This window comes from Marmota monax, unplaced genomic scaffold, assembly GCF_021218885.2.
Source record: "Marmota monax isolate L192 unplaced genomic scaffold, Marmota_monax_Labrador192_F-V1.1 WCK01_AAM20220418_F8-fsc00070, whole genome shotgun sequence".
In the NCBI taxonomy this organism is placed as follows: domain Eukaryota; kingdom Metazoa; phylum Chordata; class Mammalia; order Rodentia; family Sciuridae; genus Marmota; species Marmota monax.
The window spans coordinates 9,863,420-9,878,907 of NW_026692116.1; the positions used below are offsets into that span (position 1 = coordinate 9,863,420).

At 35.3% G+C, this 15,488-nt stretch overlaps 1 protein-coding gene across 1 annotated transcript in view; it reads right to left on the minus strand.

The window, feature by feature from the left end:
* Positions 1-15,488, minus strand: part of Frrs1 (ferric chelate reductase 1) — a 55,031-nt gene continuing 39,543 nt past the window's right edge. The window contains exons 9-16 of the mRNA XM_046462401.2: positions 12,540-12,653; positions 11,322-11,437; positions 9,674-9,760; positions 6,129-6,226; positions 5,815-5,873; positions 4,861-5,004; positions 3,618-3,679; positions 1-3,540 (exon numbers count right to left, since the gene is read on the minus strand). Of these exons, the coding sequence (XP_046318357.1) occupies positions 3,448-3,540; positions 3,618-3,679; positions 4,861-5,004; positions 5,815-5,873; positions 6,129-6,226; positions 9,674-9,760; positions 11,322-11,437; positions 12,540-12,653 (773 nt within the window). The 3' untranslated portion in view covers positions 1-3,447. The remainder of the gene's footprint in view (positions 3,541-3,617; positions 3,680-4,860; positions 5,005-5,814; positions 5,874-6,128; positions 6,227-9,673; positions 9,761-11,321; positions 11,438-12,539; positions 12,654-15,488) is intronic.

The window sequence follows — 15,488 nt, forward strand, 5'->3', positions numbered from 1 at the left end:
TGCCAATATAAATGGAATCATTTAATGGTTGTCTTTTTGTATCATTTAATTTAACATAATGCTTCAAGAAAAACATCAAGTATTTTACATAACACAAAGCACACATTTTATAGACAAAAACTATTAAAGTTTAATACTGTAATCAAACAGCATAGATGGCATAAATGGCAGTGAGATAGCAAGCACCTCTGGCTGGCACATTTCACTCAGTTCTCACAAATGTTCAGTGACACGGGTTCACGGGTTTTTCAGAATAAATGGGACTCACAGCAGATAATGCAGCTTGTTAGTCTACAGGCAAACCTGGATACTCAGGTCTTCTGTTCCCATCCTTTTTTTTTTTTTTTTTTTTTGTACTTGTAAATGGACAGAATGCCTTTATTTATTTATTTTTACATGGTGCTAAGGATTGAACCAAGTGCCTCACACATGCTAGGCAAGTGCTCTACTACTGAGCTATAGCCCCAGCCCTCCCACTCCTTTTTAAACTTATAGAGTGAGCTTCCTCCCATTCCACACCATCCTGTTGGTCAGGACAAATGAGACCCACGTTGGACAGAGTCAGAGAAGACTCCAAAGAGAAGTAAGAACTTGAACCAAACTTGAAAAACTAGCTTTTGCTGGGAAGAGAAAGACCATTCGAGGTGGGTAACTTCAGTGACCCTGGTACACAGTTGAACTTGGTAGGAACTAGGCAAGGAAGAAAGCAGCAGGATATGGATAGGAACAGTGAGTATCCTAATCTGGTTTGAAAAGAACTTAGAAGAATCTTTTCTTTCATTCCCACCTATAAAGCATTTTCTTAAACAAAGACCTTTGTTCTTTTCTTCCCACTGCTTTTCCAGAGTATATAGATAAACAGAATTTCAGCCAACAGTTACATGTTCCCCTGGAGCTTCCTAGTTGGCATCTGTTATATTTGTCTTTTTCCCATGGCATCCTGGACTGAGGCCAGATGTGGAGGGGATGAGGTATCACTTAACACATATTAAAGTGAGCCAGAAATCCTGATAAATCCAACTAACTACTAAAGTGAATTTGCTTCACTTATTCAGTAACTCATGCTATAGACTACCTATGCACACTTAAAATTGATTTCCACAGACTATAAAAAAATAAAAATAAAAAGTAGCCTCAGTCATGAATGCTACCTTAACCACAATTTTCTAGAACTTGTTTCATTTTTTTTCCAAAAAAAATACTTACTTTATTTTATAGAGCAACTTTCTTAAACAAAAAATTAAAAAAAAATTTGTGATTTTGCACACTGTTTTTGGCAACACTGACCAAGTATAAAGTATTTAAGCTTAACAATCACACAGATCAAAAGAATTTTTTTTTAACTACCTAGAAACAGGAATCAAACCTCGGAAGAGCAAAGAATAAGTGTTTGTAATTTATGGATACCAATCATTCATCAGTAGAAGAATCATAATTTGGTCCTAGTGAAAAGATCTGGTCTACTAAGATTAAGTGACAAATATTTCTTTGTATAGTTCTATATGTCAGTTGAAGAAGTATCAGAATAGCACCAACATATGAATCAGTGAAAAACAAAAAGTTGTGATATCGGCCTCAGCAGTTGAAACCCAGCAAGCCCACTTAAAACTCAAACATAATAAGGCTCACCTTTCCCTGAAAGAATTTTTCTTTACCAGATATAAAATATAACATATTAAGAGAAATGTCTTGCTTTTAATCCCCTTATTAAAAAACTGAAATATTTTAGTGCACATTTACTTTGCTATATTAATTTTTAATAGACATTCACAAGGAATGCTTAGATTATAAGTAACATGGCACTATGCCCTAAGCTACTTATGCTGAACACCTATATAAGCAACAAGAAGAAAACTTCCATATCACTTCATCCAGCAAAAGATGTGTGGTAGACAGCTAAGCCATTATTTACAGAAAGAAATCAGGCTCTTGGACCAAGCAGAAACTATAACACAATACCCAAAGAAATAAAGAATACCTAAAAAATTAAGGATGACCCCTATGCTTTTTTATCTTAAAAACGTACATTTTGCTTGTTTCCCTTGCCTATGGTGATTGTATACATTTGCTAGAGGAAATATCCAACAACTCTTATAAATATCCACAATTAGAAAACAGAAATGAAACTAGAAAAGAATAACACCAGCCCCTAATTCAAGTTTCTACAACCACTGCCCTAAACCAACAAAAAAATGCAGGAATTTTTCAAAGGAATATTAAGAAGAGCTGATAATATGTAGGAAAATGCCACCCCATAATGTTTTAAGTACTAAAATGAATCACAGCACAAGAGAAACAAATGAGTATTTTGTACTAGAGCACCACCCGCTGGTTACAAGTCCTCATAGCAAGTATGACACCTGGCCATAATTGGAATGGGTTGACTGTACTAATCCATTACAACAGCAGGAGCTTCTTACAAAACAAAACCACCCATATTATTTTATTTTCACAAGTAAAGAAAATAATTTTTAAATATGTCCAAAAGGATGAATTTTGGTAGTTTTGAAATACAATCTCCAAATGCTGTAAGGACTTATACTCAAAATAACATATAAATTATCATTTCAGCTCTGCCGATAAATAAATAATATATTTAGGCAAAATATGTATACTTGCATTTCATTGCTAACAAAGAAATTATAAGTCTAATAATATAATTGTTAATGAAACCCTCAATGGAGTCTATCACACTTCCACCTTTGACCTGAAAAGCATTAAAATACAGGGAGGAAATAAAATGTCCTGAAAACTAGATTGAAAAACATAGTTTCTAATAAAAAGTCCAACTGGGCACAGTGGCACACACCTGTAATCCCAGCAGCTAGGGAGGCTGAAGCAGGAAGATCACTAGTTTGAGGCCAGCCTCAGCAACTTAACATGGCCCTAAGCAATTCAGCAAGACCCTGTCTCTAAATAAAATATAAAAAGGGCTGGGGATGTGGCTCAGTGGTTAACTGCCCCTGGGTTCAATCCCAGGTACCAAAACAAACAAAACACAAATTCAAAGACCATCTAGATTACCATCTAGTGAAAATGTTTTCTGTAAGGTACCACAGCAGCTTTGTAGGCCAAAATATCTTTACCTTAATAAAATGTCCCTTTTATCCTAATGGCATGATATTTTGTTTTTCCAAATTGTTCTTGTGTTTTCTTAAATTCTAAGTTTCTTAAAAGTCTTGGAATATAAGAGAGTTATTTCTCCATGTATAATGCTGCCTTTAAGACACAGAAGTACACATCAGGGTCTGACATCAGTTTATACCCCATTTGACCTTCCTGAACTTGCTCTGTAGAAATTGAACTTCAGAATCCCTTTCTAGACATGATCCTACTCTTCTAAATAAGAATCCAAGAGTATGCTCCCGGCAGTCAGTACGGGATTCATGTTTCTTTGGTTTGATGATAATTATTACCCGGCCCACAAAAAGTGAGGTCTTTCCTTGCTCACACATGGTTGATTGCAGATAAGAATATGATGAGGAAAGTCACATTCCCACAGACATAAATTGCCAACACCATCTTTTTAAAAGCATGGCCCTGAAAGAAAAATTGAGATATAAAATAATGTACCATCATCAAGGTTTATGTCAATAAACATGAAAAGAAGGGCTTACCTCTGCTTCAGCTACAGTAAGTGACTGAAGGATCTGAATTCTATCATCATCCAATATTTCAACTGTCAAGAACAACATATGTTTATAAGTCCAGTGTTAAGCAGGCAAACTAACTCTCAGAAATATAAAATAAAACCCAATTCTTTGTGTGCACCAATTTCCAGGGTGTAAGTTCTCCAGTTTCAAGTTACTAAATCTTACAAACTTCCTGAACATTTATGACTCTCACAAATTGAGACATACTAGAATACAGCACACATCTGTCAAAGGACCTAAAATAAGCTCTCCTACTCAATAAACACACCAAAAGCTTAAAAATCTAAATCATTCTAATTTTACTTTTTTAATTAACAAATTAAAATTGTATATACATATATTTATAGAGTATCACATGATGTTTCGATATATGTATACATTGTGGAATTGCTAAATCAAGCTAATTAACATATGATAGCAATCCAAGTTTTAAGAATGTATGTATTTTAAACAGTAAGCCATAATTTAGTGGTCCTCAGAGATCCCATGTACATAACCCTGACAAAAGCCAAAAGTGGCAGGAGGGATACATTATTTGGCTCCTAAAAGCTGCCCAGCCTTCTAGATTCACAACATGTACTCTAGACAACAAAGAGTTTTTGTTTTTAGAAGATCACTTGCCTGAAAGTGAGAGGACACTTAAGCTTATGGTGGCTATAGGCATCTTGACCCTCCTTGTCACAAAGACCAAACAGAGCTTTCCACTGAAAGCATAATAAAAGTAGGTCCTCCCAGCTATATATTTATGTACATGCCAACCTAAGCCACAGCACTTAGTAAGTTTATCAAATAGATAAAATCCGTCTGCAGCTCTGCCCTGTGTCGACTCTGGATCTCTTCTTCCTTCCTCTCAGAGTTCCCTCAACTCCAGGCACTCCAAATTCTCATGGGCACTGGCTCAGGTCAGATCAACATGCACAGTGAAAGTAGTTATGAAGAGGACTTCTTCCTTAAAACTTGAAATCTCTCCTTTATATTTTTACTCACAAATTCTAATACCAACATATACAAAAATAAATAAATAAATAAATAAAATAGAGCCACCAAGGCATAAAATTTCCACAACTGCTACCACTGGCTGAATTGTGAGCAGAAAGTGTTAGAGGTACCAAGTAACAGTCAAGCACTTAGTACCAAGAAGCTAATGAAATTCCAATAGTTTGTATAAAAGTGATTCTACACAGAACAGCTTTTAGAGCAGTTTTACCTTTTCGAGAGAGTCGATAAGCATGTATCTCCAGAACAATCTCAGTCCCGATATGCCAAGTTACAAATCCAATCATTGCATAGGTTTTCCATGGATGGGGAAGATTCAATCCTGGTAAGTCCATTCCCAGGAACATTGCTGCCACTGAGTGTAAAAGAAAAAATGTTATATTCAATTATGGTCCCCACCAAAAGATAAAATTGTGTGTGAGCATTATATCAACTAAAACATACTAAAATTGGTGAGAGGAATAAGAAGAATATTGAAGACCAAAGAGTAATTAATTCTTTTTTTTTTAACTGTAAGACTACACAGGCAAGATAGGAAATTATGAGCTGCCTTTTAGAAAGAGGCATTCAAACTTTCCAGAAAGTTTTAAGTCTCCAGTGTAAGAAGGGGAAAAACTATGGACACCACTGCCAATTGTACTTCCTCTTCCAGGCTAAATCCTATAGACCACAGAAATGTTAAGGGAGGAGGTGTCTGCATGCAGGTCTGCTATATAAGGCATCAATATGTACTGGGTAACCATACCTGCCTTCTGAAAGCCATTTCCCCTGGGAGGTACCAACCTATGGAAGTGACCTGGAGACTGAGGGCTTGGACCAACAGCCCCTCCTCAACCCAACTCACAAATGACCCTCAACTTGAACTGCTCAAATGTTTGCCTGTCAGCATAGCTTATTCTACTGGTAAAGGTAAACACTAATAAAAATAAAAGAAAGTGTTAAAAGGTGAGTTTTAAAGTCACTTTTAAAACTTTAAACTGAAATAATGACTTAAATTGTTACCCCTTGAAATTACTTTCTGGATTTCGATGTTTAAGGCTGATTTCTCCTCAACAACCAATTACTCCAATTACCAATGCATCTAAAAATCTTTTAAGCCAAATTACAACTCGAAATATACACAGCCAGCAATTATATATGGATAAGTGGCATCACAATTACTTACCTGCTATTATTCTAGCAGCTGTTCCCACACTCCAATGAGTCCAGTTAAACATTTGCCTTCTGCCAAAATAAAGAACCAGTCCGTTTTCTTAGAAGTGACAGAATGACAATGAGTTCCCAAGAGAATAAAAAGCATGTAATTTTGCTTATTGCCTGAGAATTAGATATCTGAAATATATTTTAAAGTCTCTTTAAAGTAAATAAAATTTATCACTAGGTTTTGTAAGATGAAAAATGTTTCCACTCAAAAAGGAATTTGTTTGCCAACTAAGAATATCCACAGTAAGAGCATTTACGCAGAAAAGCTATCAGTACCTTGGGTCATGCAAAGGTGGCCTGAAGGCTGCCAGAAGAGGCTGAAGAACTGCTAATGCCGTCACTATACAGCCAAGATATGGGTGGTAACCTGCATGCTGAACAAAGTCACGACATATTAATAGTCTCAATATCTCATCAGTTTAAATCCTCAAGTTAAAAATAATAAATACAAATGTGTCCTTAGTGTTTTTCCATGGCTCTAAACATTCAATGATGATGATGATGATGCTAAAAATAAAAGGCAACAAGGTAGAACTAGTTGGTATCAATATGTCAAGAGCTGTCATCTCAACATGTCATAATGATTTGTGTGAACCTCTGTGTTTCCCTAAGTTGCAGGTACTACAACTCTGGAGCTTAGTAGAGTCTTAGTCACTCAATAAGCATCTGTTGAATAAATGAACATCCAGGTTTGTCACTGTACTAAAAGCTTATCTCCTCTGTTCAGATGGTTTAACTTAAGGAAAATATCAACATTGAATCTCAACAATTTCTATGATATTCCTTCCTTAGTGATGCTGTATGCTCCTCCAAATAGCAAGTAATTGGATTAGACTGCTCTGAACAATGACTTCACATAAACATTTGAGAAAAGGGCTGAGAAGATGCTCCAGCCTATAACATAATTAGTTGGAGAGATGCTATGGTCTGGGGTCACTGACTCCCATCCTCCAATGGGCAATAGAGTTGTGACGAGGAACAGCTAAACTAAGTGGTGTGCAAACTATGCTGGAATCTTTGTAAATAGGTGAACTAAAGGATGACAAAAGAACAATATAAAAACATGTTCAGATCTTGGACTCAATTATACACAAAGAAAAGTACAACCACAATGATGGAGGTTAAAGAACCTTTAATTTAAGAAATAACAGCCACAACAACAAAATTTTTTATATGGATTTAGAATGTTCTGGGGATTATCCAAAGTGTTTTCAGTTAATCAACTCCCAGTCCACACAGAAAAACTATGGATGGATACTATGCCATCCCTATTTCATAGATAAGTAAACAAAAGGATAGAGAAGTTAAGTAATTTGCCCAAAGGTGTCCCAGGAGATACATGATGATGCCAGGATTTGAACCTAAGAAATTTGGCTAATGAATAGAGCCCTTAACCTTCACACAGTCAGTCTTCTGTATCTGTGGGATCCACATTTGTAGAGTCAACCAACCACCAATGGAAAATATTTGAGAAAATAATTACATCTGTACTAAATATGTACAGACTTTTTTCTTGTTATTCCCTAAACAATACAAGTATTTGCATGGCATTTATACTGCATTAAGTATTATAAGTAATCTACAGATGATTTAAAGCATACAGGAAGATGTCTGTAGGTAATATGTATTTTACATAAGAGACTTGAGCATCTGCAGACTTTGGTACCCCAAGGAGTCCTGAAACTAATCCTTTCTGGATACTGAAGAACAACTATACTATTTTATTCATAAAATGCAAAGACTATTACAAAACAAGTGTTACCCTTTGTTATGGTTTAGATATGAGGTATCCCCCCCCAAAAAAAAAAAACTCGTATAAGACAATTCAAGAATGTTTATAGGTGAAATGATTGGATTATGACAGCCTTAACCCAAGCAGTGCATTAATCTGTGTTCTCTCTCTCTCTCTCTCTCTCTCTCTCTCTCTTCTGGTGTGATGTTCTGAGCTGTTTTCCTCCACCACACATTTCTGTCCTGAAGCTCTGCCTTGACTCAGGCCCTGAGGAATGGAGTCTGCCATCTGCAGACTGGGACAGACTGAGACCTATGAAATTGTGAGCCCCAAATAAACTTTTCCTCCTCAATGTTGTTCTTGTCAGGTCTTTTTGGTCATAGTGGTGAGAAAGCTGCCTAAAACACCCTGTTGCAAATACCTGGTAAAATAGAGTTCTGATGTCTCAATTCATATCAGACAAACTTTATTGGTTAAAAAAAAAAAAACAGGTTGACTGATCCATAAACTACCTAAAAGGCAGAAGGGAGGTTTTCTAGTACTATCTATGATCCAGGATCCACACTTATTAACCCTGCAGTACCAACGTAAACTCTGAAATATTAAATTGTGAAATCAAATTCTGTCTTAAAACTGGAAGAGTGCAATGGAAGCACAGGCTCTGAACTCAGGCTTGTCACTATTCTCAATAAGCCTACTCATTGATTTTCTAAATATATACCAAGTACCATTATGTACCAGAATCTACTCTGGATGCCTGGGATAAACCAGGGATAGATCAGTAAATGTTCCAGCTCTCACAGAGCTTGCATACTAGCATGTGGACAGCACATAAGGAAAAAAGCCTGATAGATAAGTAAATTTTATGAAATAATATTTTAAAAAATGGAGTACAGGGCTCTCTGAGAAGCTGTTATTTGAGCAAAGACTTCAAGAAGGTGAGGGTATGAGGAAAGCTAAGGAAGAATCTTTGCAAAGATCAGAAAACGAGACTTTACAAAGCATGCCTGGCCTGTCTGCCATTGAACAAGGAGGCCAATGGAGAGGAGGAGGAGAATAACTGGGAGCCAAGCTATGGAGGTCAATGGAAGGACATGGGCTTTGATGCAGTACAACTGAGAAACATCAGAGAAACCAGTTCAGGGCAAAGGAATGGCATGATCTAATTTATATTCTTTTAAAAAAATTCAGTCTGCCTTCTTTAAGAAAATCAGACTGTATATGAGCAAGGATTGAAGTGACAAGACAGGTGACTACTGTCAAAGTTCAGGCAAACGGTGGTGATGGCTCAAATCCACACAGTAGAATCAGGGATGGTAATTATGAGTGTTGCTTTATGGATGTATTTTAAATATACAGCTAATAGGGTTTTCTGATGGATTAGATATGAGATGTGCAGGAGAGCACACTTACTAATTCCAAGATTTGGTCTAAAGATGGAACTCTAACAGCTAACATGGGAATGGAGCAGGTGGAACAGGAAGGGGAGAAAAGACCAAGAAATCCATTCTGGACATGTTCAGTTGAGATGTCCTAAACATGCCAGTAGAAAACATGAGCTATACTTAAAATAGATTTGTGAGCCAAGGCAAAGGTCTGAGCTGGAGTTAAACCATTTGGAATAAGCCTTAGTTTCTACGTTTATAATATGGCATTATTTCATAATACCTACTTCATCTGGCATTTAAATTTGAAAACACAAGGAAAGCACTTAGCATAGATGGCCACATAGCACCGATGTAACATACAGCTTGGTAGTAATCACAGTCCGAGGAAACCACTTACGTTGTTCATGATCCATAAACATCACACTTTCAATTTTCACCACTCTATAATGAAAAACTCACTTAAGCTATAGATGTACATCTGATGAAGCCTAAAAATACATTTCATTACCAGGTAATCTGTGCTGACATCCTCACCCAACCCAACGCTCAAGCACTGAAGACAGTCATCAGATGACCCAAAAAGAAAATTAAGAAGGATGCACAAAGAATGTCTTTTTACCCATAATTCACCAATGAAACAGAAACCTGCTTTGGCATCAAAATGGATTTATGTAAAAAAATCCTGTTTAAGATGTACTTACCCAACTCCAGCCTCCTCTGTATATAAAAGGCATGATGAAAGCAATGCAGGTGAGCACAGATGTGGTAAGCATGAGCAATCTATGCACCTGCAAGGTGAGATGACAAAGTGAGAAAAAGGCAGCTAAACGTGTAAGAGAAGGAGTCAGTGCGATGGTGGAATAGGATCACAGGGTAGGATTCACAGAAGGCTTGCACCTGACTGACATCTAAGCACAGCTTGTGGTCAATAAGAATAAAATTTTAATATACCATTAAACTTTAAAGAAAACTCTAAGCTGCCATTCTCAGCATTCAAAAGTATTTACTAAGACTTCACACACACAGAGCAGCAGGAATGCAAATTTCACACATGGAGCACACTTCCTTGCCAAGTCCTTCATTTCCTCCCAAAGACATTTATTAAGCTCCACCACGAGGCACAGTGCTAGACCAGGTGCCATGAGGCAGTAAAGAAACAGAAAATACTGTCTCCTGACGAGTTGGGGATATCAGTGAGTAGCTACCTAAAAAATATATGAAATGTACAATTCACTGTACAACTCAAGAGAATATTAAGAGTGAAAATAGGCTCTGTTAATGAACTATGGATAACTTATGTGAATCAAAACTATTCCAGGGAAAGGAGATAGTATACTCACCTTCAATGTATCTATATATGTCATTATAAAACACACACACACACATACACATACACACCATACTTTAAGATAGCAAAGAATTTGAATTGAAAATCAGGAGGCACAGACTCTTCCATTTGGGAATATCCACATGAGCAAATTGGAGAATAGAGGGAGAACAAGTAAATACAAGTGAGAAAGAGCATAACCACAAAAACAGGCAGACAGAGAGCAGCAGCCAGGCACATTGCAGCAAGGGAGAACAGATAAAACAGCCCTGCCAACCAGTAAGGAGGAATGAGGTTAGACAACAAATGTATATGACTATGAAGGCTACCCTCTAATAAAGTCAAAACTATTCCATTAGCAGTATTTTTTTCTACAAGCAAGCATCTTCATTCTAACTCAAAACACACTCACTGATCTTCCACTATATGTGCTAATCTGTCATCCATGACCCATGAAAGACAAGGTTGTTTTGCTTGGCTGTGAAGGGCACTTAACTGACTCCTGCTTATGTTCCCAATAGAAGACTAACTCCACATCCTTTGGGAAGGACAGCATGAAAGGAACACCTTCAGTTTCTCTTCCCACCCACACAGGGATAATTTGGTAAGTCAGGAATAGCCCAACATTTGCCCATAAACCAAAGGCAGACCCCTGCTCTGCTATGCAGCAAATATCACTATTTCTTTCTTCGCTCTCCAGCTTCCCTTGACTTGTCTTTCTTCAGACAGTGGGTGAATGCTCCTCTAGCATCTCCCCTCACAAACAGAGGTATAATGTCACCTGGATCCCAATGGCTATGTTACAAAAGGACAAACAATCCAGCCTGCCTTTCCACAAAGCTGTCTTTTAATCATCAAGCATCTTGTCTGATCTCAATTGTTAGGAAGCCAAAGGGAAAAAATAAGATCCTAAGCCCACAAAATAGCTAAAATTAAAAAAAAAAAGAACAAAACACACACACTTCATGTTGTAATGTTCACATAATATGTAAATTACATTAAATACTTTTTTCCTCACCTACCTGAAACCAAGCTGCTTCTCCAAGGAAGAAAGCTTTTGACCAAACAGATCTGAAGAACCGGGCAATTAGAACCCCTATGCTAACAGTAGTCATCCATGCCACAAACATTAAGGCACCTACAGGTGAGAAAAATACAATGGTTGACATCACAAACTAAGCTGTTTCTTAAATGACCAACCCAAATGCTCAGAAAGTATAAACAGCCAGCAAAACATATACGACCTAAAAAGAGCCTATGTACCAGCACTTACCACCACTGCTAACCTTTCATTGGCCCTACTATGATCCCAGAAAGCTAAGTGTTTTCCACATATTAATCCAAATGACCCTCACAACAATCCTCTGAGGTATTTTGCAATTATTATTCCAGTTTTATTTTTCTGAATGGGAAAACTAAGGTACAGAGAGATTAAATAGCATGTTCAAGTGTACAAAATCAGGATTCTAACCCAAACTGGCTTCAGAAACTGTGTTCTTCAGCATTACACTATGCCTGTCTACAGTCATTTCAAAATCTTCTCACATCTCATCCCCTTAAGCTTAATTGTGGTGACATTTGTAGATAACTCTGAAGCATATAAAGGGAGAATACCAAAGAAGGAAAATTCCCCGAGGCACTCGTGTTTTCTAAGAGCATGCTTACACTATACAATTTCCCTATGTTAAAACCCCATCTTTACAACAATAAGACAGGCTACTTTTCAAAAGGAATCAAGTTCCAATCTAGAACCAGAGGATAGAGAGCCTGGTGTCCAGGCTGTTGCTTTCCTCCCTGGTGCTTTTCCTCAGTCAAGAGCATGGGGGCTATGCACTGTACCATTTCCCTATCATCATCATATACTTACACCTTGATCAGTTCTTCATCAATAAATCTGCGCTTGTGAAGCCAAACTACTGTCATAACCAAACAAAACCAAAGACCATTCTTTCATTAGCATTTACCTAAATAAATGCCAAAAATCATGGTCTCATAAAAGTTAATTTAACTAACTCAGTGATACTCAACCCTGGCTGCAGTTAGAAGCAACTAGAATACTTTTTTTAGCCCTACTTTCTACTTTTTAATCAAAATCAGCAAGCATTAAGATCATTAATCTACCTAAAAATGTTTATTAAACATAAAATATTTTTGAAAATTTGCTAAATTATGCCTGCTACCATTTAGTCATCAGTAAGTTTATTCCATAAAGTATTAATAATTCCACACAAGAATCTCACCATGAACCTTCAAAAGGAGTGAAGATCGGGATCCCCCTATGTTCTTAGGATAATCTGTCACATTATGTTTTTCATATGTAATCAAAGGTTGCTGAGAGTGCTTATAAATTTGACCTGAAAAAAAATTTTAAACTTTTAAGATAATAAAGAATTAGTTTCTCAGGAGAGAAGGACTTGAGGGATGGATATAGAGGAGAAAGAATCTTTCTAAAGGTAATAAAAAATAATTAAATATCTACAGAGAGGTCATTCATCTGTGAAAGCAGCATAAAAGATATATGCAAGAGCACACTCTCCTTCTGAAAAAATAATTAGAGATAATTCAATCCACCAAGAGAGATGAATCTAAACAAGAGCTAGAAATGGAAAATTTATGATAAAAGATCTGCTGTTGTGCAAGAAATGACTTAAGCAAAAAGTCAAAACAATACTATCATGGTCACAAACCCTGAAAATGTCAAATATAATTCTTGAAAGAGAATACATATTTTTTAAAAATCTACAAATTATTAGCCATCACCTACATCTAAAATCCTAGAATAAACTAACAAAAATTGAACCTGGGAGAAGAGGGTGGAGAGACAAAGCAAAAGCAACTTGGTGATAAGGTATTTTGGCATACGGTCAATTCAGACTGAGTTTGACTCACAAATCAAAATCCGAAATGACTGTGACATAAACAAATTGAGGACACATTATTAGTGTTTTTATTTGTACTTATTATATATAAAATTAAATGTGGGAATGTATAGAATTATTCAGTGTGTGTGTGTGTGTGTGTGTGTGTGTGTGTGTGTGTTTTCATTCTAGGAATCTATCCTATAGAAAGACCTTTTTTTTAACCAAAGATTAATAAGAATATTCACAGCAACTTTTTTATGCTGTGATTATTGTAAACAAACTAAAAAAATGTTCATCACTAGGAGAATGAGTAAATAAATTATGGAACATACATATTTTTAGAATACTATATAAGTGCAGAAATAATTTAAGAAATTTGATTAACACATACACAGTAACCTCTGTTACAAACAAAATAAATATTTTATGGCCTGATATATATTAGGCCACAGACTATTTAATAGTTTCCAAAAAATTATATAAGCTACATGTTATATCATCTGACCAAAATGCAAAACTAAAAAATAACAAAAGTCTAGAGGAAAAATGATTCACCTAGATAAATGTATATAAACTATTCTTTCTAATAACTCTCTGGTTAAATAGGAAATAAAACTAAAATCTCAAGTCTTCTTAGAGATGTATAACAATGAAAATATGTCATATCAAAACACATAGATATAATCAAGGTAAAGACAAAGTATTAAAGCCATCATTTAATTTGACATGCATTTAAAACAACAAAATGTAACCTATGAATCCATAAAGGTCAATAAAATCCATTGAGTTTATGGCAACTCTAACCATCAGATAAAAGAAAATATCAAAATGTTAGAAATTAACAAGGTGATATAGCTACCAATATATACTTATAGTATATATAACTACACACAATTTTAAATCAGCCAAAAATAATTCCAACTCTAAATGAAAATGATAAATTTCTGGGAAAACAGAGAATTACAAAAATTAAACAAAGAAGTAGTAACTCTGCAGAATAATAGTAGAATTTTTTTTATAGTAAGCCAAGTATTTTCATCCACACTCAGACTGTTACATATATGGGTTCCACTTACCATTAAAATAATTTTTATAACTTTAATTTTTTTTAATTTAAACTCTTCTAGAGTTCATTTTATAAAATTTGCAGTACACTGATACCCAAACTAGTATGTGTGAATTCACATAAGCACACAATGCACATACAATTCACCCACCATAGACCAAAATCACTTATTAATATAGATGGAAAAAGCTTAAACTAAATATTAGTGAACTAAAATTATATATTAAAAGAATAAAACATGATCAAGTAAGACTTATCCCAGGAATGTGAGGATTATTCTGGGATATTTGTTCTGAGAAAATGAGACAATGCAATAAGACAAGAAAGAAAACAGGCTATAACCTATTGCTGTTTTCATATATCACATATATCCAGAAAACCTAAGAAAATCAACTAAAAGAGTAGGTGGCTAAATTCAAGATGAATACTCAAAAATTGGTAACTTTCCTAAAAGCCAACAAACTAGAAAATGGATGAAAAACAATCTCATTCATAATAGTTGTTTTAGAAAAAAACTATTACTTAGGATAAAAGTAACAAAAAATACATAAGCCCTATATGAATACATGAATAAAACCATAACACTTCACTGAAATATCCCTACTGTATAAATATCCCTACTTATACAGAATCTAGATAAGAAGGATATCCTAATATGTTCAGATAGGAAGTTATTATTATGAAGTCATTATTCTCCAAATTAATCTAAAATTTCATTTCAATTTCTATCAAAACCAATAAATTTTTTATTAAATTTGACAAATCATTTCTAAAGTTCATCTAGAACAGATGAACAACAAAGAGGCAAGAACCTTTGACAAAAAAGACTAACAGCCAGGCATAATGTCCCACATCTGTTATATCAGTTACTTGGGAGACTGAGGTAGAATCACGAGTCCAGGAGTTCAAGGTCAGCCTGGGCAACATAACAAAACCCCATCACTTTAAAAAAGAAAAAGAAAAAAAGAAGAAGAAAGAAGGAGAAGGGGAATAATAATAATAGTACATATCTAGTTTGTTTTTTATGAATGTGAAAATACTCGATGTAAAATTCTTAGACACTGACTGACACTCTATAAACACTGAGTAATTTTATCCATTATTATCATTTAACAAAGAAATTATTTTCAAACCAAAACTGTTGCTGCTGGTGCAAATAAGATTACATGATTTAACTAATATAACTATATGTCACCCACAATTAATCTACAAATGTTCCTAAATTTTCTCTAATACTGAAAAGATACTTTATCCTGCCTCAA